General features: G+C 52.8%; 1 protein-coding gene and 1 long non-coding RNA gene across 2 annotated transcripts; one reads left to right on the top strand and one right to left on the bottom strand.

Annotated features, from left to right (window-relative positions):
- Nucleotides 1-7,843: 7,843 nt before the first annotated feature.
- On the bottom strand, nt 7,844-15,156 carry PIF1 (PIF1 5'-to-3' DNA helicase). The gene is made up of 12 exons (XM_024128918.2): nt 14,386-15,156; nt 13,388-13,520; nt 13,178-13,303; nt 12,906-13,059; nt 12,700-12,814; nt 12,518-12,624; nt 11,162-11,301; nt 10,685-10,791; nt 9,899-9,986; nt 9,597-9,742; nt 8,786-8,977; nt 7,844-8,575 (listed from the first exon to the last, which is right to left on the bottom strand). Exons 1-12 carry the CDS (start codon nt 15,028-15,030, stop codon nt 8,516-8,518), a joined length of 2,013 nt encoding a protein of 670 aa, XP_023984686.2. The 5' UTR covers nt 15,031-15,156; the 3' UTR covers nt 7,844-8,515.
- LOC112066270 (uncharacterized) lies at nt 9,676-24,390 on the top strand. Its single transcript, XR_002892516.3, has 4 exons — nt 9,676-9,795; nt 10,324-10,423; nt 15,151-15,326; nt 19,530-24,390. It is a non-coding gene; the product is annotated as an uncharacterized lncRNA (long non-coding RNA).
- Nucleotides 24,391-25,009: the final 619 nt, after the last annotated feature.

Consider the following 25,009-nt stretch of genomic DNA (forward strand, 5'->3'; position numbering starts at 1 on the left):
AACCAGCCTTGGAGCACCTCACCAATTTGGATGAAGGCGTGGGGGTGGGATGGGCAGCCTTTTCAGCACAGAGAAGCGCTGAGTGCCACTCAGGCCATCCCGCCTTTGCTGGGCTCCTGGCCTGCGCCCCACTATGTGTCCACACCACAGTCCCTAAGTGAGGGGTCGTTAGTGCTTGGTAGATGAAGAAACTGAGCCCAGGGTCCAAGACTGCGTGTGGGATGTGCTGAATGCCAGGGGATGAGTTGGATTATTCTTAGGGAGGCCATGAAGGGACATGGGAGATTCCTAAGCATCAGTAGGTTACCTGGGCAATGTCTGGGGCAGCTTATTGCAGGGGACAAGAGCGGAGGCCAGAGACAGTGTCGAGGCTGTTGGAGCAATCTTTTTTTTTTTGGCCGTGCCACACAGCATGCGGGATCTTAGTTCCCCGACCGAACCCTCACCCCCTGCCGTGGAAGTGCCGAGTCCCAACCACTGGACCACGAGGGAATTCCCTGTTGGAGCAATCTTGAGGGGCTATGAGGCAGACCTGGGCCTGGGTGAGAGCGGGAAAGGCCTGGGCGATGGGGCTGGGCTGATGGGAGGTGCGGAAGATGTAAACAGTAAGGGATCTTAAAGACCATCTACCCAACCCACTTGTTTTACACAAGAAAACTGAGGCCCAAAGAGGGAAAGGGGATTGTCCAAGGGCAAACAAGAGGTAAAAGGTAGAGCCAAGCTAGAAAGACCCTGAAAAGTTCAAGGACACCCCACCCCGATTAAACACTGAGCCGAGTTTCCTCCTATAATTGACCCTCCTTCCCCTGGGATCAAGCCCCACCTGAGGTTACCAGGGGTCCCAGTAAGACCCAGCTCAGCTTCTGTCTCACTGTGAGCCCCCGGGGCCTCTCCTCCTCTTCCCTGGGCCACAGTTGCTCATCTGTGAAATGAGGCCATGGGACCAGCTGACCGCTTTGGCCCCTATCTGCTCTATGTGCCCAGAGGAAGACAAGGCTAGGGCTTCTTCCTCACTCTGGTCCCCCACCCCCCCCAGTCCAGCATGACACTGACACACGGGTGGGGCTGGCCTCTTGGGACTCACATGCCTGGGGAGGCAACATGATCTGTAAAGGATCCCTGACCCTCTCCTTTTGAACCCCAAAGAGGGCGTCTCCATCATGTGAGGACCACAGGGGGATTAGCCACTCTGAGATGGAAGGCTGGGGAGGCGGCCAGGACACCTGGGGGAAAGAGGGAGAGAAGGAAGCAGGGGAGGGAGGGCCTCTGGGCCTCAAGGGGGAAGAAAAGAGTGGCTGAGAAGGGCCCTGCAGGGGTCCTGCAGTGGGAAGGAGCCTAGCCTGCTGCTTCACTTCTTCGGAGGAGTGTGGGACATGCCACTTTCTGGCTGTAAGTTTCTGAGTACGTGACCAAGTTAAGGTGAGCTAATCTGGGTGCCGGGCCAGAAGCAGGGGGATGCCTGGGCCAGGAACCTGGGAGGAGGGGAAGGAGAGGTGTGGTTGGCCTGGAGAAAAGAAGAGGGAGGCAGAAGCGAAGGAGTCAGGGTCCCTGCCTGGGAGCTATGCAGGCAGAAAGAGTTGGGGGGGGGGTGGACTTGGTTTTTGTTTTCGTTTTTTTAATTTTATTTTTTATTTATTTATTTTTGGCTGCATTGGGTCTTTGTTGCTGCGCGCGGGCTTTCTCTAGTTGCGGCGAGCGGGGGCTACTTTTCGTTGTGGTGCGCGGGCTTCTCATTGCGGTGGCTTCTCTTGTTGTGGAGCACGGGCTCTAGGCACACAGGTTTCAGTAGTTGTGGCACGCAGGCTCAGTAGTTGTGGCGCATGGGCTTAGTTGCTCCGCGGCATGTGGGATCTTCCCGGACCAGTGCTCGAACCCGTGTCCCCTGCATCGGCAGGCGGATTCCCAACCACTGTGCCACCAGGGAAGTCCCGTGTGGGGGACTTTGAATGATGTCTGGTCCCTGATGAGTCACTGTCTGGTGTCACATACAGCCCCAGACACAAGGAGACCTGGCATGGAGGGGCAGAAAGCATAAATTTGGAGCAGGGCCAGGCCTAGATTTCAGACCTTTCCACTCACTAGTTGTGTGGCCCTGGGCTGGTCTCTTGGCCTCTCTGAGCCTCAGATTCTAGAAGCGAATAGCAGTTGTTTCATCCTTACTGGGCAGGCTGTGAGATGAGGTGTCAGTCTTACCCCAGACCCCCCCCACTCCCCTTGCTGTTCAAATGCCACTTCTTCACCCAAGCACGCCACTCCCCAGGACTCGGAGTGGCATTGTTCCTCAGTCTCCCACACCACCACAGTCCCTGGGGCTACAGGAAGCCTTCTGGGAGTGCCCCAGTCCCTCTAAAGGGGTTGGAGCCAATCCAGGGCCTGTGCAGTGAGGGGACCAAATAGGAAGCTGGGGTAGGGAGTGCAAGGACCCTCCCATACCTGCTTCACCCCCGTGTCTCCCGTTCTCCCCACTCTCTGATGGGATATTTGCAACTCCCTCCCCTTTTTCTAAGCTCAGGCCCTGCTCGTCTGTTCCACAACAAGGAGTGAATGTTATTTAAAAGGAGATCAGGAGATTTGCCTTAAATAGGCATGGAGTGCCGCGCCAGGGCCCAGGGTGCAGGGTGGGGGAGGAGGCCACCCTGGGTGTTGGAGAGAAAGGACTGGAGCTGAACAGAGAGGAGAACACCCTCCCTAAGGGTGTGCACAGCCCTTCACAGTTTACACAGATTAGTCCTGGGCTGTGGTGGATCGGTTACACAGGGCTTATTCCCACCCTACCCCCATTCTGAGGATGGGGAAACTGAGGCCTAGCTTAGGGAACTGACGGGTGTGCTAGTTGCCAGGTGGCATCTGAGGAGGATGCCATGGTCTTTCTGCTTCAGCCCCCAGGAGCTGGGGCCTCCTGCAGCAGCGGGGGGGCTCCTGCAGGGTTGGGGGTAGGTCTTGAGGCCTCCCCCTGACACCTACTCCCACCACCAGGTCCCAGGCCTTTGGCTCCTGCCCCTGGGTTGCCCCTGCTTGCCCTCCCAGCCCCAGCTTGTAACTGGATGCCCTCCTCACTTGACACCTTCCCAGGCGAGCTGGGGCTCTGCTTACTGAACCCAACACCAGCTGGGGGAGGGGAGTGAGGGGGCACCCCTGGGGCAGGCATCTGCCGGGAGGCTGCGAGGCTGCAGGAGGGAGCTGGAGGTGGTGGGAGTCCAAGGAGTGGAAGGTGGGCTGACTGTCAGCCTCCTCCCAGCAGGGCTAGTCTGGCACCCGGGTTCACTGCCCCATTCAGGGTCTCCTACCAAGCCCCTCCCCTTCCATCTCATCCCCTCCCAGCCATTTATGTCTCAGCAGGTGATGCTCTTGGAATCCTAAAGAAATGGAGTCTTGAGTGTGGGGTTTCAGGGACAAAGCTAGGGGAAAGGAAGCAGCGCCTGCTTCCTCCTTTTTGTGAAGGTCCTGAACACCAAGGTGAGGCTTCAGACACCCGGGTGCCATCCTGGCTCTGCCATTTACAGCCCTGTGACCTTGAGCTGCCCACCTTCTGTGAGCCTCCTCTGTAAACTAGGTCTAAAGATCCCCCTCGTAGAGTCATCAGAAGGTGGACAGAGGCAAGAAGAGGGGCAGTTATGATACACACAGTCACCGACCAGGGACCAGGGCTGGGACTCGTTTGTTTTGGGAAGGAGAGGGGACAAGACCTCATTCTCCCCTTCCCCTTAGAGGCTGGGCACAGCCTGGGTCCTCCAGGAGGGAAGACTGAAAGAGAGTCTTTACTCTGGGCTCCTGCTAATTGTCTTTGTTATTCTCTGGCCACCCTAGAGGCCGGGGGACAGTGGGGAGGGAGAGATGAGGAGGGTTGCAGGGTGGCCTCTTCAGGTAAGTGCAATAAAGGCCAATAGGAGCTAACCATGAGGGTTCACCACATGCCTGTCCCCACCCCAGCTCTTTACCTGTCCTAACTCCATGGCTAATGATGAAATTTGGGCTGAAGTTTTAGGCAGCATGTCCAAGGTTACACAGCAAGTGGTGGAGCCAGTATCTGGCTTCAGTGCCCTCTGCTGAACTTGCAAAGATCCCAGGACCCTGGGACTTGGGTTCCAGACCCAGCTTGCAGTGTGACCTTGGCCAAGTCACCTAACCTTACAAGGGATTAGTTTCCTTTCCCCATAAGGTGGGGATAATGTCCCACTCTCCTCTTGGGGTTATTGTGGAAAAACAAGGAGGCTAATGAACTCAAACCATGAGACACTCAACAGATACCTGGTACTAGCTTCTCAACAAAGAAGCTTCCCTATGCCTACTGGCCGCCCCAGGTCCTGAGGTGGCCCACCCAGGCACAGAGACTGGAAGACAAAGGACCCGACAGGTCTCTGGGCAGAGACCGAATGACCACTTGGCGCCACCTAGTGGTGCCTGGTGTGTGGTGCTTGGGGAGCAGGAGGCCCACTACTCTGGGATGCAGGGGTCTGAGCACCACCATTGGCCCTGTAGGGGTGAGCAAACTGTGCCAGGATCTCAGAAAGGAGCAGGTCATGCCTCGTTAAACCCTCCCCTGGCCTCCGACTGAGGGTAGGGTAAAGGTGGGCCCTCCACCAGTCCCTCTGTCTCAGCCCCACCTCTTACTCCCTTTGGACAGCTCCGTGAGCACCCAGTGGAGTGCACAGGGTTCCAGTTCCAGCTCTGCCACTGCCTAGCTCCCCAGGCCTCAGCTACCTCCTCTGCAAAATGGGAGTAAAAATCCCCGCCTCTCAGGGGATGGCACTGTCCCTGAATTCTTTAAATATCAAACATTTTATGAAGTGTCTCCTTTCTAAAGTAACTGTGCTCAGTGCTTTGGTGCCTGAAGATATCTAAGCCAGGTCTCTTGCTGCTGTGGGGTCTCCAGTGTCTAGCCAGCACCTGGATAAATATTTTGGAAATGAATGCATGAATAAATGAACACACAAGACGGGCAGGAAGTCTCCTTTATCCCAGTGTGACAGGATATTACTGAGGATGTTTTCTTGGTTCTGTCTGTCCTTATCCCTCCATCCCTGCCCCCAAATTCTAAGTGGGGTCACCAGGCTTTTTTGTCTCAAATCTGGAAGCTATCTGAGGACACAATGTTTCCTGGCTTTTGCATCCTAGGTCCACTTCCTTGAGGGGATTATGTTGGGGGTAAGGAGAATCAGAGAGGAAGGTCTCCAAGACAGGGGCGGGGCCAGCGATCAGAGGGTCCCCTGGGAGTACCACAGGGAGATGCAGGGTTCCAGAGGGCATGGTGTGAGGCTCCCAGAGAGGTTATGGCTCTGGGAAAGCCCTCCCCCACCCTGCCCCTGGGCCTGGGCAGAGTTATGGCCTGTGGATGCTGGTCACTGTGGGTGTCAGCAGCTACCATGAGGCCCTGGAGCTGAGAGGCCTGCTCCTATGAGGCCTACTCCTGCCTATATGACCCTGAGGGTGGGGAGCCCCCAATCCTGACTGAGATAGGGGTTTCCCTACACCCCCAGGGGTGCAGGTTTAAAGTTAAATTAAATGAGATGCCAAGAAAAAAAAGAACTGGGAGTTTCCTTGCACACCTCCTTCATGAGGCAGTCTACTCTCATGATCTGGCCTGAGGGGCAGGGATGTCTGGAGCTCCCCCTCCTATGAACATGTTTGCCCTCCTCCAGGGGCCTTCTGGAGAGCATCTTCATCTTGAGAGAGGATTGATAAGGACAGGACTTTCTGGTGCCCAGACGGTCTCATGAGGAAGACATCTTTAAGCAGGGTGAGTTCATCTGAGAGCAGGGAAAGCTGAAATCAGTCCCTGGGAAAGGGAAAGGGGCTGGAGGTGGTGGGGATGCCTCAGCAGTGTAAGTTGAGGGGTGGGATCAGAGAGGAGAGTCCCAGGATAGTGTACAGAAGAAATAACTGCATCTCCAAGACATCTTCAAGAGCCTGGCTCTGGAGGATGATGGGAGATTCATCTCTGGGCAGAAGCCCTGGTCCTTCTTGCACCCTGAGGGCATATTCAGCCCTTGCCAGGGGCTGCAGGCTCTGCGCAGGAGACCAAGCTCAACCAGAGACATGCCCACCTGTGTAGTTCAGGACTCCTTCCCTGGTGGCTGTGCTCATTGTCCAGGGGTGGCCGCAGAGGTCCTCCTGGCCAGCTGCTCCCAGCTCCACCTTCAGTGACTAGCCTCCCTGGTTCCCACTGGTTCCCAAGCCTGGGTTTCTGGGCTTCATATCAGTTCTTTGAGCTAGGCTTCTGTTCTGCCACCTTCCTTTCCCGCTCAAGTTATCTTGAGTTGGGAACACCCTGATCCTTGAATGGCACCACATTTAAAAGCCCCCATGGTTGCCCACTTGTGTGTGGGGGGATCACCCTGATGGGCTTGGCTTCTCCTAAGACTGTCTTGTATTTGGGGCAGAGGAAAGGGTTCATGCCACAGAAAAACAGTTGACTGCTCAGGGTCAGGAAGGGTGGTGGCAAGTGCAAGACAGGCAGGGGTCACCCAGGGGGCCCGGCTGGCACCCCTCTAAGCCCCCACATCTTGTTTGCCAAAGGAACCAGTGTAGAAACAGGCAGGACTGTGCTCTACAGACACCACGGTGATGATAACCATTAGTCATCATAAATTTTATTTATTTATTTTGGCTGCATTGGGTCTTCGTTGCTGCACGCGGGCTTTCTCTAGTTGTGGCGAGCGGGGGCTACTCTGTTGTGGTGCGCGGGCTTCTCATTGCGGTGGCTTCTCTTGTTGTGGAGCACGGGCTGTAGGCGCGCAGGCTTCAGTAGTTGCGGCACGTGGGCTCAGTAGTCGTGGCGCACGGGCTTAGTTGCTCCGCGGCATGTGGGATCTTCCTGGACCAGGGCTCGAACCCGTGTCCCCTGCATTGGCAGGCGGATTCTAAACCACTGCGCCACCAGGGAAGTCCCATAAATGTTAATAACAGCTACTGATTGACCTCCTGCCATGTGGCTGGCCTTTCTCCCAACAAACCTATGTGGATGTCAGTTACCACCTGCACTTTATAGGTAAGAAAACCCTCTCAGAGAGGTTGTGTAACATGCCTAAAGTTGCACAGCTGGTGAGTGGTAAAATCAGGATGGAAAGCCAGGTCTCTCCCCGATCTATAACCATCAGTCAAATTCTCCACAGGCTGTGCCTCCTCCACGAAGCCCACCGTGAAGGTCTGAGGCCCTGTAGCCCCTCTGAAACACCATGGCACTGAGCCCCCATTTAAGCAGACACTCCCTGAGCACCCAATCTTTGTGCGCTGGGGCCTCTGCTGGCTTTTGGGAGACAAGGACAAACACCTTCAAGCACCCGAGATTTCACGTCCCCTAGCAACCAGCATGGTTTCCGCCTTCTTGAGGTCTCCCACCATTGGCAATTTTACATTTAACTAACCATTGCTCTCTAGAGCTGCCACTGCACACTTCCACTATAACCTGTATTTATCAGCCAGAACTGATACCTTTTCACTAATAAGCAGTGAACCTTAATAGTCTTTGCCAGCCTATGAGGGCCCCTGAGCAATTTCCATCAGGCTTTTTGATCAGCTGAAGCTATGATGATCAGAACATCCAAGCTGGGGCCCCAGCAAGGCACAAAGTGAGAAAGTTTCAACCGAGGCCCCCAGCATTTGGACATTGTGATAGGCCCATTTCCATCGTGAATTCTCTAGTGTGTCCTTGTCAGACTGTTGGGTGACGGCAATTCACTATGAGTCACCAACCTCAAGTAACTCAACTTTGGCAAATAACCAGTGATACCAACAAAACCTCATATAAGGGTGCGCTGAGCTCAGCCATCAAGGCGTTAACAGACACCTCTGTGTGACCAGGTAGGCGTGGTGGGGTAGGGGTAGCACCCCGGAAAGGGTCAGCCAGTGCCCCAGGTAGGGGTTCTTAAAGGGAGCATAAGACTCAACTCACAGTCCTCACACAGTTCACAGGTTTATTTGTCCAAAATAAATACAGTCTGAGAACATCCATTTCAATACTCCTACACACGATTTCTTCACCGAAAGAGCAGCGTAAGATATAGACACACAGTTTGCAGTGCATGTTCTCAGGTTAAGCTCGGGAGGGTGTTTGCCCTGGCTTGTGCTGGGCTGGGTCTAGCTGTGAAGATCCACCACCCCCAGGTTCCCTTCTCTGCTTGGGACCTGAGTCCCCTGCCAGGACCCCTACAGCCTGTTCCTGCTCCTGGAGGACCTGCCACCTCTCCTCTCTGCAGCCTAAAGAGAGTGGCATTCACAACCGTGTGGCCCTGTGGCCAGCCCCTCGCAGAGAGCTCTGTCCTATAACACCAGCTACCACTGTAGGCCCATTGCCAACTCCTGACCCTGGAAGCAGCTCACCCAGGGCAAGGGGAAAAACTGAGGCACAGCTGGCAAATGGATGGGAAGCACTCTCTCCTGAGCCCAGCCAGGAGGCTGAGAGCCCCTGATGAAGGGAGAAAGGGACATTCACTACCCTCCCCCAGGTATCCCCTGGGGCCTGGCCCACCGGGGAGCAGGAAGAGGGGGAGACCACCCTTTGTCTTCTCTTTGCAGATCAAAGGTTCGGGTCCACGTTCTCCTGGTCTGAGGCTGCCTCATCGTCATTTGGGAACTCCTATATCAGAGCCAGAGAAACCCAGTAATGGAATTGTGCCATCCCCGAGTCGTAGCCTGGGGGCCAGCATCTCCTTCCTCTTGCCCCTGCTGCCAACGGAGCCAGAGGAGGCTCTGCCACCCCCTCCCCATGATCCTTTGGCCTTCCCTCTGTCCTAGCTCCCAGGCTGCCCACGGCCACATGGCCCACCATTGGGTGACTCCCTCTTACCAGGCTGAGGCCCCTGTCCTGCCGCAGGGTAGCATAGAAGCTCAGCACACGGGGATCACAGCGAACCACCATGGGGTCAAAGTCCAACACACATAGGCCCTGCAGGCTGCGGGCCCGGGAAAGGGCCACATAGGCCTGGCCGCTGGCAAACACACGGCCCAGAGAGATCTCCACGCAATCCAGGGACATGCCCTGGGGGATGAAGGGACAGGGCTGGGGCCAGCTCAGCCTGAATTCACTTGTGCCCAAGAACCTGACCCCACCTCCACCAGCCCAGCTATTGCCCCTGATCTCCTTGCCCAGTCCAGAGATTCTGAGTCAGAGAGACAGGATGATGGGTGTCTGAGTAGGGGTGTGTCCAGGAAATACAGAGCCAAGATAAGAGTAGAGGGATAAGGGTGAAAGGAATGAGCTCAGGTCTGGGTCAGACAGGCATGGAAATGAATCTTGGCTCTGCAGGGCCCTAGCTGTGTGACCTTGGACAAGTTACTTAACCTCTCTGAGCCTTGGTTTCCTCTTCTGTAAAACAAGAATGATTATTACAACTATACCTCCTACAGTTGTCATAATATGTTAAAATTAACATTTCCAATAGTGGCTCAGAAAATGGCAGGGCCCGAGATGACAGAGGGGAAGTGTATGTGGCCAGGAAAGAGAGAGGAAGTGGGATGGGAAATGCACTAAAGAAAGGTTTATTCTACAGCTGGTCTGGAACTTTCCATCCAGGGCAAGTTCAACCCTCACAAAGCCTCTAAGACCCCCCACCCTTCAACATGCCCCAGGCCTATCCTGCCCCCATCCCCACACTCACCTGGCTCTTGTGGATGGATATGGCCCAGGCCAGCTGGAGGGGCAGCTGCTGCCGGCTGAGAAGCCGGCCCCCAGTGGCCTGCACCATCCAGCGGTCAGCACGGATGACCTCGGTGACTCCACACAGGAACCGCACCTGGGGCAGCCCTGAGGGAGGCGTGGAGAAGTCCCACCTTTCAGTCCCACTTCAGGGCTCCAAGGTGAGGATAGGCCTCACCTTTCCATGCTAGCCTTTTCCTCTGCACACTAACCCCAGGGCCCTGCTGCAAACCCAAGCAGTAGGACTGCTCCCCTATCACTTACCTCTCCCCTCGGCTTCGAACCCAACTACCACCCCTCGGGCACCATTTACCAGGCCCCGAGACACTGCCAAGTTCTTCACCAGCATCACCTGCAAGAGAAGGAAAACTGGAGGCATGGACAGCAGGGCATCCGCACGCCTGGCCTCAGCTCCAGGGGTCGCTTCGGCAGATCTCTGAGGCTGGGGTCTGTCATGGAGGGGCACTGAGTCTGCTGGGGCCCCTGCGACAAACTGCTTTATTTCCTTAGGTCTTAGTTTCCCCTTGTGTCAAAGGGGAATGACATTTGCTCAGTTTGCCTCAGAAGGAGGGGGTAAAGAACAATAAGGTGACAGGGCACAATGACCATGTCTATTACAGGGAATGTGTATGGACCTCAATCTTGAGGGATAGCCCTCTTCCAACCACTGTGCCTGCATTTCCCCCTAGGTGCCCTTTGGAACCTGAGAAAAGGATCCCACCCTCACCATTGTGGAAGGAAGGAGGATGCTCACAGTAGAGGCTACACTACAGAAGACAGCTGAGTGCGGTAGGTATTTTACTCTGAATTTAGAGATGGGGAAACCCAGCTTCAGCAAAGGAAAGGGATTTGTCTAAAGCAACACTGCTTGGAGCTTCAGGTGGAGGAAGAGGGCAGTGGAAAATGGAAGACAGGAAGGTGGCTGGGAACAGGAGGGAAGAAGTTTGCTATGGTCACAGCTGGGCCCTCTGGCTGTGCAGCAGCCTGTGCAGAGGGGCAAGGATCAGGGAGGCCGATGCTCCCAGGGTCTAGGCCCTGCTTCCCACTCACCTGAGCCCCCAGCTTTAGCTGAAGGAGCTGGCTAACGGGACACTGGGCATCCAGGGTCCGGGCTTGCTCAGGGTCACTGTCCATGGCCTCAAAGCTGTGTAGCTCACCTGGGAAAAGAAGTTGGGCAAACAGATTACAAGTCACTGACTTGTGGCTCAATTTCCGAAAAAACACATATTAGACCAGGGCATGGAGGGGAGGTAGTGAGCACAGCTCAAACCTAGCTGGGGCTTTGGAATCAGAGGCCTGGGTTCAAGTCTCATTTTTAGTGTTTACTGGCTGAATGACTTTGACCCAGGAAAGGTCACATCTCTCAAAGTCACAATTACATCTACAAATGTCAGGGACTTTATAGTCACAGAGGCTGGGACCGACCAAGATATCTAAATGACACCAAGGGCCCAGGCTGCCTGGGGGGCCATGCCTGCCTGATGGCCTCTCCCAGCTGGTCTGGCCCAGCCCCAGCTCCCTGCTCACCTGGTAGTTCCTGCAGCTGCCTCTCGTTGGTAAGGGCCACATCATCCTGGTGGGTGCAGAGCCTCGTGGCCACAATCCCATCTCGCCCCACCTTGTGGGCAGCCGTGGCCCGGAGCTGGCGGGTGACCTCATCTGAGCACCTGTGGAGGCCAGGCTATCAGGGCAGAGCCTACCTGAACACCAGGGAAGGCGGGGCACGTGGGTGATATGGCCCATGCAGCAGGCCGTGGACCAGGCTTGGGGACTGGATGGGGCACCAGGGCAAGATTTGCTGGTTCCCCAAGCTGGCCAACTTGTGCCTTCCTCACTTGGACCCCAGACATGAAGAATGAGCACGGGGGTGGTGCTTGGCTGTGATCATGGGCGGGCACCCTTCCCTGTGTCTGCCCCCAGGTTGGAGCTAGCCACTCTCCTGAGGAAGTTAGATATGATGAGTGAGCATAGGCCAGAGATTTAGAGACCAAGGTGAGGCTCTGATGTTGATACCCTGTGATACTGGTACCCTATAATCAGATTGGCCTGCAAGCTACAATTTTCTAGCCCCTTGCCTGCTGCCTTAGGGGAAAAAAAAATCTAGCCTGTGTTTCTATCTTCCCCACTTCAAGCCTTCCTCCAGGGAAGCCTGGGTGCTGCAGCAACTCAAGTGAGAGGAGGGGGAAGAACTTGGGAACACCTCTCACTGCTCTGCCACTCAGCCTTTCTCTTGTCCCCCACACTTGCTGGTGTCTGCTGTGCACCTTCCTACCTGCCTCCTGTCCCCAGGCATAGAAAGCCCCTCACCACCACCACCTGCTTCCTTCATCCCATCCCAATCTGACCTGGGTCCCAAGACCCAGCTGCAGTCCATATCTTCTTCCCTCCTGGCCTCCTTTCCACTCCCAAGTTAGAGTACCTGTAGCATTTCAACCTTTTGTCCTAGCTGGGGTGGGATCATGTCTGCAACCTCCTCTCCCCCACCAAGTGGCCGCACAGGCTCAAAGAGTAGAAGGAACTTGGGTTTTAGAGTCAGACCTGAGTTCAAATCCCAGCTCAGCCACTCACTAGCCATGACTTTGGGCAAGTCACTTCACCTCTTTGAACCCCAGTTTCTTCATCTGTAAAATGGGAGTGTTAACATCTCTGAATAACTCTTGTGTCTCCATCTGCCCATAATTCCCTGAGATGTACTCTGTGCCAGGCCCTGTGCTGGATGATAGGGACCCAACCCTGGGGGAGGCTGGGCCCCAGTGCTCATGGAGTGACCATCCCCAATGGAGCCATGAAGCATTTCTCTCCCTTCTCTGGGTTCCTGTGCTCCTCTCTGACCCACGCTTGGATCCGCATCCCATGGCCCCTTCTCCATTCACCAGGGCCCACCTGCCCAGCCGCACAGCTTGCAGCAGAGAGATGAAGGTCTCGTCTGTCTGCCTCCACACCTCGGTCAGCTCCCGGGTCACTGGGACACATCTCCTCCAGCTCTTAGCCTGGTGGGGGCAAGGTGGGGCGTCAGGGAGCAGAGCAGACCCCTATGGGGGTTAGGGCCAGAGGGTGAGTGCTACCTGGAAGCAGAACTGTGGGGGCTGGGATCCCTTGGTTACAGGCGGCAGCTGCAGGAAGTCCCCACAAATGATGAGCTGGATCCCTCCAAATGGCTTGTTCTGCTGCCGGACAGCTCTGGAGAGGAGCATGTGGTGCTTTAGGCGCTGGGGTGAGCGAGTTCCACATGGAAGACCACCAGAACCCAGTCCTCACTGCCCATGCTGACCTGGCCACGGCCTCCAGCTTGTCAAATAGGTCCGCTTCCACCATGGAGATCTCATCAATGACTAGCCGCTGGCAGTTCAGCCAGCCCTGCCGCACACCTGGCCGCTGAGCCAGGGCCACACACTGGGCCAGGGGAGCCTGGCCCGAGCCAATGCCTGTGAGTGACACTATTCAGCCTGGGCTGAGATCCCAGCCCTGTCTCAACCCTGACCTCCCCTCTCTTCCCACCTGCCTGGCTTGCTCCCAGCTTAAGCCCCAGAGGCTCTCACTTACCTGCAAAGGCATGGAGGGTAGTACCCCCGATGTGGCAGGCTGCCACCCCAGTGCTGGCAGTGGCCACAGTGCCTGTGGGAGGCAGTGAGCCCAGGATACGCTTCAGCAGATAAGACTTCCCCGTCCCTGGGCAGAAGGCAAAGTCAGGGCCACTTCTCCTCCATCCTAGCACACCTCTGTTCCCCCCACACCCACTCTGCCCCCCACTACCTGCACTCCCAGTGAAGAAAATGCTCTGGCCTTTCAGGACAACCCTCAGCACAGCAGCCTGTTCCCTGGAAAGCTTTGGTTTGGTGGGGGGCAAGCTCAGCTTCTTCACAGGCAGGGGCCACCTTGGGACTTCCTGGGGGGATAGGGCTGTCTCAGGGCCTCCCCACATTCCCTAGGCATTGCCCCCTCCCTTCTTGGCCTGGTAGCCCTTTGTGTCTCTGCTGGCTTCTCTCCTTGGAGCCCTTGGGCAGCCTTGGTTCACCTGGAGATCTTGCCAGTAACCACAGGGGTCCAGGTCTCTCCTTGAGGAAGGGACCGAGGCTGGATCTCCACTGACTCCTGGTGCCCTGAAGACCCCAGTGTGCAGGTCCAGATTCTCCTTCAGCTTTCTCCCCTGGTTTCCCTAACTCTCCGGGTTCTCTTACCCATCCTTCCTTCGCACTACCCTTCCCGTTACAGATGTGTCTCTCTTGCCTCAAAACACCCAAGCAAAACCCTGCCTAGCTAGGTAGGGCCCCTTCTTGCCGCATCTCCGTCTTCTCACCAGCTTGTCTCAAACCTCTGTGGTCTGTGATCCATCTGTTCCAGTTCCCGGACAGTGTCAGACCCACCAGACTTTGTCCCCCTATCTGATTGGACCTGTTGGCTGCCCCTACGCAGCTGACCACTTCATTCTCTCCAAAACCTCCTCTCCTCCTCCAGGGCGACCAAGTTCCCACTTTTCTTCTGAAGCACCTTCTCTGCTTTCTCTTTTCATGTGACCTTGGCCCCCTTTTCCTAGTCTCGTTACTCAATCTCAGGGATTGCACCATGAGAAACACATGCACAATTCCCATATGCCTGTCATTCTCAGAAGTCTGATGAGCATCTCGTCTGAGATAACCAGTAGCCATCTCGAATACCTCCACCATCTTCCCCCCACACTTGGGCTTTCTCGGTCTCTTCCGTCTCAGTGGCACACCCACTCCCCAAGGCGTCCCCCCCTTTTCTGTCCTCACGGTGCTGAGCTTGGCCCCCGACCGGGGCTCCGTGGGCTGCTTCACCGGCGTGGAGTCCGTGACCCTGGTGGCCGCCGCGCGCCGCAGCTCCTCGGGCTGCACCGGGCTGATGGTGACGAAGTCGCGGGGCCGCGGGCCAAGCAGCTGCGTGCGTGCGGAGGCCGGCCCGGGACCCGGGGCCACGGCCAGCTTGAGGCGCAGAGTGCGCAGGAAGCGGCGCAGGCGGTCAGGGGGGCAGTCGGAGAGCAGCAGCTGCACGGCGCCGGTCCGGGGGGCGCCGTCTGCGGGAAGCCGCAGAGTGCTGCGACCGGACGCGGCGAAGCGCGTGAAGAGGCGCGCGGCGCGCAGGGGAAAGCACCGCGGCCGCCCCGCGGACCCGGGCGCCTGCAGCCTCAGCATAAACTCGCGGCGCTCGTTACGACCCAGTCTCAGCTCCGCGGTGCGTAGGGTCTGGCGCCTTCGCGGCTGCCCGCCCGGGCTCAGCTCCTCCACAGCAACACGGCACCGCAGTTCCGCGTCCGCGCATTCCGCTGCCACTGCCTGGGTGTCCGACAGCATCGCCACCAACTCTGCAGGTCTGCAAAAAGACCGTAGCGCAGGGGTCATCACAGGTGGTATAGAGGTCAGGACGGGGAGCCGGGTCATAGCCACAAAGGGTCCCGGGGCTGTCACTGGTAACACAAAGAGTTCACGGAGAAGGTAAAAGGGTCCTGGGGGGAACCGGAAATTCTCTTAGAAATTACTCTCCTACACAATAATTTCCAGAGCGGCGGATGGGCAGCGTCAGGTACACCCAGAGTTGGGGAACCTCGGCTGTCCGACAAGGGCCACAGAAGAAGGGATCCCCTGAGCAGAAAAGAAGCCTGCTTCCAAGAGACCCAGGGTGGGCACGAGAATCCTGAGTCTTCTCCCCAGGAAGCAGGGGACTCTCACGTGTGGAGGTAAGCAGGGGACTGACATGTAATCAGCGCCTTCTGTCTTCCAGGTACGTTCACTGGTTTATATGCAGCCAAGCAGGTCTCACTAATTCCCCGTGTACAGAAGTGGAAATCAGGCTGAGAGAGGCCACAACGGGTGGTGGGAGTCAGGGCTTGTGTGATTCTGAAGCCCCGGCGCTTCCCATCTCCAAGGTGGGATGGGGTAGAAAATATTTGGCTAGGGAAATCGCGGAGAGACCCTGGCGTCCGGGTTTCCGTTCACCCTCCGTCTGACCCACTCGTACGCACCCTCCCGGCAGGGACCCCTTGAAGAAGCAGGCGCTCTGCCTCGCACCTCTAGGATCGGGTGAACACTCACTTGCGCCAGCACTCGGGCGAACACGCTGAACAAAGTCGGCATGCAGTCAAAAGTAGGACACTAGAAACTTTCAAATACTGGGTGTAGAGAATCACCCTATCACCGGCCGGATCTTTAAACTTTCCAGCCAATCAGAGACAGCGGGCGTGACAACGGGCGTGTCTTTCTTTGGGTTTCAACTCGCCCGGCTTGGGCTGTACCAATAGCACGCCGGAGGAAGGAGGCTTATTGTGGTGGCGGAGCATACCAAGTCGCGCGGACTAGTGGGTGTGGTGGGAGGGGCCGCGCGTGGTGTTGTGTCACCAATCGCGTCTCTGAAGGTTTATTTTCAGAACCATACCTCCAACGCACACTCCCTCCGCTCTAGCCCTCGCACTAAGGCTGAACTTGGCCTTGCGGAAGAGCTGCCTCTGATCCCTCTCATCTCTGTTTACACTCACAGGATCTTTGCCCATTTCTGGGCAGAACCCCCAACCCTCGCGCGTGCGCGCACACACACACACACACACACACACACACACACACACCCCACGGCCTACTGCTCTCGCTGCCTACCCCGCAGAACCCCCAACCCTCGCACACACACACACTCTCACACACACACTCTCACACACACACACACACACACACACACACACCCCACGGCCTACTGCTCTCGCTGCCCACCCCGCCCCAAACAGCTCTTTACACACTTATATGTCTCTGTTAACCATCATTTTACGCATTTGTCTTTCCCATGTGTCTGAGACCCATCAATGAGGAACTCTTGAGACCTGTGGCCAGGTGCTCAGAGAGTACAAGGGAAGTGTGTGGGCCTCTGTCTTCAGGGAATTCGCATCCCTCTCATTGAACTGAATGCTTAGGGAATTCATTTTTTTAATTATCTTTTTCCTCCCTCATTAAATCTTGGAATGACATAGCTAGAAGGTATCTTACAGGTGAGTCAGCCTGCTCATTTATTGAATTGCCCCCATTTTTCAAATGAGGAAACCAAGGCTCCAAGAAGTTTTACCAGATGTCACATAGCTTGTAGATAGCAAAACAAAGCCTTGAACCCAAGTCTAAGCCTGCTAGTTTAACTGCTACACCACACTGCTCCCAGGTGACTGGTCTAACTTGGTGAAGGGAGTCCAGCCCTGGACTGGAATCTCAGCTCCTGACAGCCACTGCATTGCCCCAGGCCTGCCAGTCAGATGTTACTCTAAGCAAGTTTTCTTAATGTTTCAAGCCTTTATTTCCTCATATTTAAAAATGGAGAAAGATGAAGATGTGATGATTGCACAACTCTGTGACTATACTAAAAAGCATTAAATTATTTGCTTTAAATTGTATGGTATGTGAATTATATCTCAATAAAACTGTTAGGAAAAGATCATGAGAAATATTTTTCCTCTTATGTGTTGTCTTGACATATGAGTACTAGTGGCACAGGAAAATTTTTAATGTCACTGTGGTAGGCAGAATAATGACCCCCCGCCACCCCCACCCACCCCCGCAAACCGCAAAGATGTCTGCATACTAATCCCCAGATTCCTTTTGTGAATATGTTACCTTACATGGCAAAAGGGACTTTGCAGATGTGATAAATTAAGGATCTTGAGATGGGGAGATTACCCTGGGTTGTCTGGGTAGGCCCAACTAGGATTTTTTTTTTTTTTTTTTCAACTAGGATTCTTATAAGGGAGGCTAGAGAGTCAGAGAAGGAGATGTGATGAGGAGGAAGCAGAAGTGTGTGTGTTTGTGTGTGTGTGTGTGTGTGTGTGTGTGTATGTAAGAGGGAGAGACAGAGAGAGAGAGAAAGATTGATTTGAAGATGTTACTGCTGGCCTAGAAAATGGAAGAAAGGGCCATGAGACAAGCCATAGAATACAGGAGGTTTCTAGAAGCTGGAAAAGATGAGGAAGTGGGTATCCCTCTCTAGATTCTCCAGAAGGAACACAGCTCTTGATTTTAGTCTAGGGAGACACATTTTAGGCCTCCAGAACTGTAAGATAATAAATTTGTGTTGTTTTAAGCCACTAAATATGTGATAATTTGTTACAGCAGCTATAGCAATAAGAAACAAATACAATCATAAGCTAGAAAGCGAAAGCTGGGATTATGAACCCATGTCTGTCTATTTCCAAAGCCTGTGTTCTCTCTTCCCACTACCCTCTGCTCAAAGTGGGCCTAGCACACTCACACTGTTGGCTGGCTACCTTCTCCCTTCTCTCTGTGTAGTACCCCAGACCAATTCTAGAGAAAGCATGGAGGCTTCCACATGAATTTTCCCCCAACATTTTATTTCTTTTGGCTTTCAATTTCTTTTTTGGGGAGGGCCTCACCACTTGGCTTGTGGGATGTTAGCTCCCTGACCAGGGATCGAAACCCGCCCCCCACAGTGAAAACCCCGAGTCCTAACCCCTGGACCGCCAGGGAATTCCCTCAAGTTTCTTTAAATTGTAAAATATACATAACGTAAAATTTACCACGTTGACTATTTTTACGTGTACAATTCATTGCCATTAAGTACATTCAAATGTTGTATAACCATCACCACTATTTCTAGAAAAGTTTCATTATTCCGAAACAGAAACTTTGTACCCACTAGACAACTCCCCATTCCTCTCTCCTCTCAGCCCCTGGTACCCCAAACATTTTATTCTGAAAATATCCCAACATATACAGAAAGATAGAAAGACTTTCACAGTGAACACCATATACCTACCACCAAGATTCTACAATTAATATTTTGCTATTTGTTTTTTTTGCTCTATTTGTTTTAACACATCTAACCATCTATCCATCTCCCCATTCGTCAATCCATTTTTTTAACACCTTTATTGGAGTATAATTGCTTTACAATGTGTGTTAGTTTCTGCTGTATAACAAAGCGAATCAGCTATACATATACATATATCCCCATATCTCCTCCCTCTTGCGTCTCCCTCCCACCCTCCCTATCCCACCCCTCTAGGTGGTCACAAAGCACCGAGTGTCAATCCATTTTTTGTTATTCATTTCAAAGTTGCAGACAACAGTTCATTTCACATCTAAACACTTCAACATGCATAGAATTAACTAGAGTTTATGCTTACCTTTTTAAAAAAAATAATTTATTTATTTATTTGGCTGTGCCGGGTCTTAGTTGCAGCAGGCGGGTTGTAGTTCCGTGACCAGGGGTCCAACCCTGGCCCCCTGCATTGGGAGTGCAGTCTTAACCACTGGACCACTAGGGAAGTCCCTATGCTTACCTTTTTTTTTTCCTTAAATAAATTTATTTATTTATTTATTTATTTATTTTTGGCTGCATTGGGTCTTCGTTGTTGGGTCTTCGTTGTTGGGTCTTCGTTTCTGCCCGTGGGCTTTCTCTAGTTGCAGCGAGCGGGGGATACTCTTCATTGCGGTGCTTGGGCTTCTCATTGCGGTGGCTTCTCTTGTTGAAGAGCTCGGGCTCTAGGCCTGTGGGCTTCAGTAGTTGTGGCACGCGGGCTCAGTAGTTGTGGCTCGCGGGCTCTAGAGCGCAGGCTCAGTAGTTGTGGCGCATGAGCTCAGTTGCTCCGTGGCATGTGGAATCTTCCCGGACCAGAGCTCAAACCTGTGTCCCCTGCATTGGCAGGTGGATTCTTAACCACTGAGCCACCAGGGAAGTCCCAGTTGGTTCCTTTTTAATGCCGAGTAGTATTGCATTGTATGGATATACTACAGTTTACCCATTTTCCTATTGATGGAGATCTGGGCTTTCTGGGATTTATGCTTTAATTTCTCTTGAATAAATACCTAGGTGAGAAATTGCTGGTCATGGAGTTTATATTTAGTTTTATATGAAGCTGCAAGAGCTTTTTCCAAAGTGGTTTTCTGCCCACCAGGTTAACAGTGAGTCTTTGGAGCGAAAGGAGTCGGAGAAAGCTGGATACCGCCTGGCGATGGATTAACGGTCCTCAGACTCCGCCCTCCTCCCCGCCCCAGCGCCACCGGCCGTCAGCTGGATCCTGACTGGCCGATGGAGGAGGGAGGCGGAGGCAGAGGGACTCCTCAAATCTGGGGCCGGACTTCCTCACATCTGGGGCTGGACTTCCTCACATCTGGGGCCGGACTTCCTCCCTCTGGGCTTTGGGCCCTCTTCGCATCCGCCGGTCTTCTGCTCGCTGCTGCCGCCGAGGGGTCAATTCCGAGTGAAGCGCAACACTGCTCGCCGATCTCCTCGCCTAATCCAAAGCCTGGTTTTAACGCAAGCTGTCAGGAGGAACGGGTTTTCTTCGCTATGAAATTTCCTCCTCCAGAACTCTTTCTACACGTCTTATCTGCTTTCTCCCACAGGCGGTCTCAGTCCAATCCCCGGCTCACTAATAATAACGACGACATCAGCACAGGACTAGGTGGCTTACTAATTGCACTTTCGGCGTTTTCTCATTTGATACTTGAAAGAGCCAGCCCCTTCCTTCCTCTCCCCCTGCGGTCCTTTCTCGCTGTGCTTTTGCCCTCCCCACTTTTACAGCCCTAAGCTTACAACAGTCTTGCAGAGGAGCTGAAAGGGTGTTTCGCTGTCTTCCAGCTTCCAGAGAACTTCACCTCGTGTTGCTTCTTCTTTGGGCAGCTGACACTCATTTTATTGAACCTCTGGTACAGCTGATTATACCTCGTTGAAATACTCTCTTAACTTCCACAACATACTCCCCTCGTTTTTCCTACGTATTGGCTGCTTCATGTCTGTCTCCTTTGCTAATCCCTTTCCCTCAACCAGACCTCTCAATGTGGGAGGACTTTCTTTTTTTTTTCCTATCTTTTCCACTCTCATGGCTTAATTATCAGCTACATGCTGATTCTCAATATTATAACCCCAGCCTGCCCTTCTCCCCTGAACTCCAGACTGTATTGCCATTTGTCCTCCTGATGATATCTCCATACAGGTGCCCAAATGGCATGGTGTTTTTTTAAATTAATTAATTTATTTACTTATTTTTGGCTGCGTTGGGTCTTCGTTGCTGCACGTGGGCTTTCTTTTTAGTTGCGGTGAGCGGGGGCTACTCTTCATTGCGGTGCGTGGGCTCTTCATTGCGGTGGCTTCTCGTCGCGGAGCGCGGGCTCTAGAGCGCAGGCTCAGTAGTTGTGGCGCACGGGCCTAGCTGCTCTGCAGCATGTGGGATCTTCCTGAACCAGGGCTCGAACCCGTGTCCCCTGCATTGGCAGGCGGATTCTTAACCACTGCGCCACCAGGGAAGCCCCTAAATGGCATGTTAAACTCACTCTCTCCAAAACAAGAGCTTTTACTCTCCTTCTCCAATACCATATAGACCTGTTTTTCTCCTGTCTTCATCATCTCTGTAAATGGCACCTCCATTTTTGGCTCAAGTTAAAAACCCACACCATATCCTTGATTCCTTCTTCACCCACCACCTCCAATCCACCATCGAAACCTATTGTTTCTGCCTCCAAAATGTTTTGTTGTTTTTTAGAATTGTAGTATAGTTGACATAAAAAGACAGCCTATGGACTGGGAGAAAATATTTGCAAAGAATGCGACTGACAAGGGCTTAATTTCCAAAATATACAAACATCTCATACTACTCAGTAATAACAACAAAAACAAAAAAACCAAACAACCCAATCAAAAAATTGGCAGAAGACCTAAATAGACATTTCTCCAAAGAAGACATATACAAATGGCCAATAGGCACATGAAAAAATGCTCAACATCGCTAATTAGAGAAATGCAAATCAAAACTACAATGAGGTATCACCTCACACCGGTCAGAAAGGCCATCATTAAAAAGTCCACAAACGGGCTTCCCTGGTGGCGCAGTGGTTGCGAGTCCGCCTGCCGATGCAGGAGACACGGATTCATGCCCCGGTCCGGGAGGATCCCACATGCCGCAGAGCGGCTGGGCCCGTGAGCCATGGCCGCTGAGCCTGCGCGTCCGGAGCCTGTGCTCCGCAACGGGAGAGGCCACAACAGTGAGAGGCCCGCGTACCAGAAAAAAAAAAAAAAAAAAAAGTCCACAAACAACAAATGCTGGAGCGGGTGTGGAGAATGCACACTGTTGGTGGGAATGTAAATTTGGTGCAGCCACTGTGGAAAACCGTATGGAGGTTCTCTAAAAAACTAAAAATAGATTTACCATATGATCCAGCAATCCCACTCCTGGGCATGTATCAGGAGAAAACTGATGCAAAAAGATACATGCACCCCAATGTTCATAGCAGCACTATTTACAATAGCCAAGACATGGAAGCAACCTAAATGGCCACCAACAGATAAATGGATAAAGAAAAAATTGAAATATAGTTGATTTAAAATGTGTTTCAGGTGTATAGCAAAGTGATTCATATATATATGTATATATCATATCCTTTTTCAGATTCTTTTCCATTATAGGTTATCAAAATGTATTTTGAATCTATTCACTTCCCTCCACCTCCACCCCACAACCTAGAACTAGCAACCTGTCAGCTCTCCCCTGGATTACAGCAGTAGTCTCATAATCTCACTGGATTCCTAGATGCCACTCTGGTCCTCCTACAATCCTTTCTCTGAACAGCAGCAGGTGGGATCTTTTCAAACACATAAATCAGATTTTGCTACTGCTCTAGATAAAAGCTCTCAATGCCTCCCCAGGCTATTGCTTTTAGAATAAAATCCACAGTCCCTCCTTACCATAGCCTGAGGCCAACTCCCTCCCCTTTTTCCTCTGTGATCTCAAATCTACCACTTTCGTCTTTACTCACTATACTTTTGTCACACTGGCTTCCTTGGTGTTCCTTGAAGACCCTATGCCAGAGGCTTTGCATTTGCTCTTTCTTCTGCATGAAATATCTTCCGCCTTTCACTGTGACTGTCTGCCTCTTTTTGGTGACTGTCTCTTTCTCATCTTTCAGGTTTCAGCTGAAATTTCCACTCTGTGGAAAAGCTCCCCCCCACCACTCACACCATATCTAAAATTGGCTCCCCAATTATTATTTTATTACCTGTTTACTTTCCTTAGAGAATTTATCATATTCTGTTGTTATCGTGGTCATTTGTTTATTTGCCTATCATCTCTCTCTTCCGGCTTCAAGAAGGCAGAGATCACCCCTGTCATGTTTATGGCTTTGTGCCCTGTGTTTAGAACAGTGCCGAGACAGGGTAGCCTCTCAACAGATATTTATTTATTTATTTATTTATTTATTTTTTGCGGTACGCGGGCCTCTCACTGTTGTGGCCTCTCCCGTTGCGGAGCACAGGCTCCGGACGCGCAGGCTCAGCAGCCATGGCTCACGGGCCTAGCCGCTCCGCGGCACGTGGGATCCTCCCGGACCGGGGCATGAACCCGTGTCCCCTGCATCGGCAGGCGGACTCCCAACCACTGCGCCACCAGGGAAGCCCAACAGATATTTATTGAATGGATATTTATCAATGAATAATGAAACCATTCTCTCCAAGTCCCGACCCCTCTATCTCTACTATCTCTTGAATCTGCTCCTGCCATCCTTATAACCACTGGCCTGGTTCAAGTTCTGTCACCTCCAACCTGGATTTCTGTAACAATCTCTGACCCAATGGGTCTCCATGTCTCTCTTGCCCTGTCACCATTCTTCACACAGCAATTATGAAAATGAGGTTTCAGAATGAAAATCTCGTCAGGCCCTGCTTCACTGCTTCAGTGGCCCCCAGCTATTTGCAGGAGGAATTTCAAATCTTTCAGGTCAGCACTCAAAGCACTTAGTGCCATCTTTCCGAACTCCCCACCACCATCACATGCATATGACCGCAGAAATCTGCCTATAGTCCCCTAACAAGTCAGGGTCTTCTACAAGTTCTTACTTTTGTGAGATGTTCCCACTTCCTAAATTCCCACTGCACCCCCCCTGCCCCCATCCATCGAACCCTGCTAGAATACAACTTAGTCACTCCAGCCCCTCTGGGAACCAGCTCTCAGCACACACCGTGTACCCTTCTCAGGACATATCTACCCTCCTACTGGTTCATCAGCTCTACAAGGCAGGGCCTAGGCCTTTCTGTGGCCTGGTCACACAAGGCTGCCAAAACACATCATTTAGAGAGAGCACTGGAGTCAGGACAGGTTTGAATTCTTGGGCCACCACTTACCAGTCAAGTGACCTTAAACAGGTCCAAGCCTTGGATTCTTGATCTGTAAAATGAGAATGAAAATTCTATTTATTTCATGGATGGGTACCTACTTTTGTGAGGAGTTTCGTACAGTGAGCAGATAACAGAGGTGCTCCAAATTCTTCTGAGTGAACAAATAAATGCCAGGATGAAGTATTGGAAAACACCCCACTTCAGAGGCACTCAATAAACTTTGTTGATTAAATGGCACATATGCAAAATAGACTCCATCCCTTCCACAGCCCCAGACTTTCAGTGACTTCCCATTGGCCTGAGGTTGAAATGTAGTCTCCTCAACACAGCTTCAGGGTCCTCTCTACACTGAGCTCTGTCTGCTTCTCCAGCCTGGCCTCCCTATACACACACACACACACACACACACACACACACACACACACACACACACACACAAACACACACACACACAATACTCTTTCATGCCTCCATGCCTCCATGTTGTTCACACTGTCTCCTCTGCCTGGAATGCCTGTTCCTTCTGCCCCGGTTTTAGTGCCCTTCCTTCCTCTATGCCTTTATCCTCACATTTAACACATAGTTTTCTCTGTTTACATGCCTTTCTCTCCTGAAAAAGGACAGGGACCCTGGGTCCTGCCATTATCTTCCAGCCATTAGTGTAGGGCCTGATGAATAATCAAGGCAAATAAAATATTTGTGATGAAAAAAATGCGTGTGGTGTGGAGGCAACAACCAGAGGGCCAGTATGGGCTGAATGGGGAAACTGAGACCAAAGTGGTTATCAGTGGCTCACTCTCAAGGGACAGAGCTGCCTGGATATCAAAACTGACCTCACCCCCAACCCACCATGAGTTGCTTCTGAGCAGCAACATGAATTCCCCAGGGGCTCTGGTCTCCAGCAGGTGGAACGTGAGTTTCCAGATACAGGATCTTCTGAGTCCTCAGGCACAGGGTACAACGGCTGCACAGCTCTGCCAGTTGAGGGAATAAAACCGTGTGGTGGCCACAAGAGATTGTTGTCACGTATACTGATTTTCTCAGTTTCCCAGGCTGGGTTTTCTTCATTCTTTTAGATAAAGGAACCCAGGCCCAGGTATGAAGAAAAAGTCTGACTCCATCTTCTTTCCCCTTGGCCCTGGAGCTCCAAGCTGCCCTTTTCCATGCTGACTGGAAGTGACTTGGAAGCCTGAGGGCCAGCAGAAGGCAGTGAAAGGGGAGCTGGGTCAACTGGTACAGCTGCTGCTATGGCAGCCAGAGCCAAAGGAG

Source organism: Physeter macrocephalus, unplaced genomic scaffold (genome assembly GCF_002837175.3).
Source record: "Physeter macrocephalus isolate SW-GA unplaced genomic scaffold, ASM283717v5 random_370, whole genome shotgun sequence".
NCBI lineage: Eukaryota > Metazoa > Chordata > Mammalia > Artiodactyla > Physeteridae > Physeter > Physeter macrocephalus.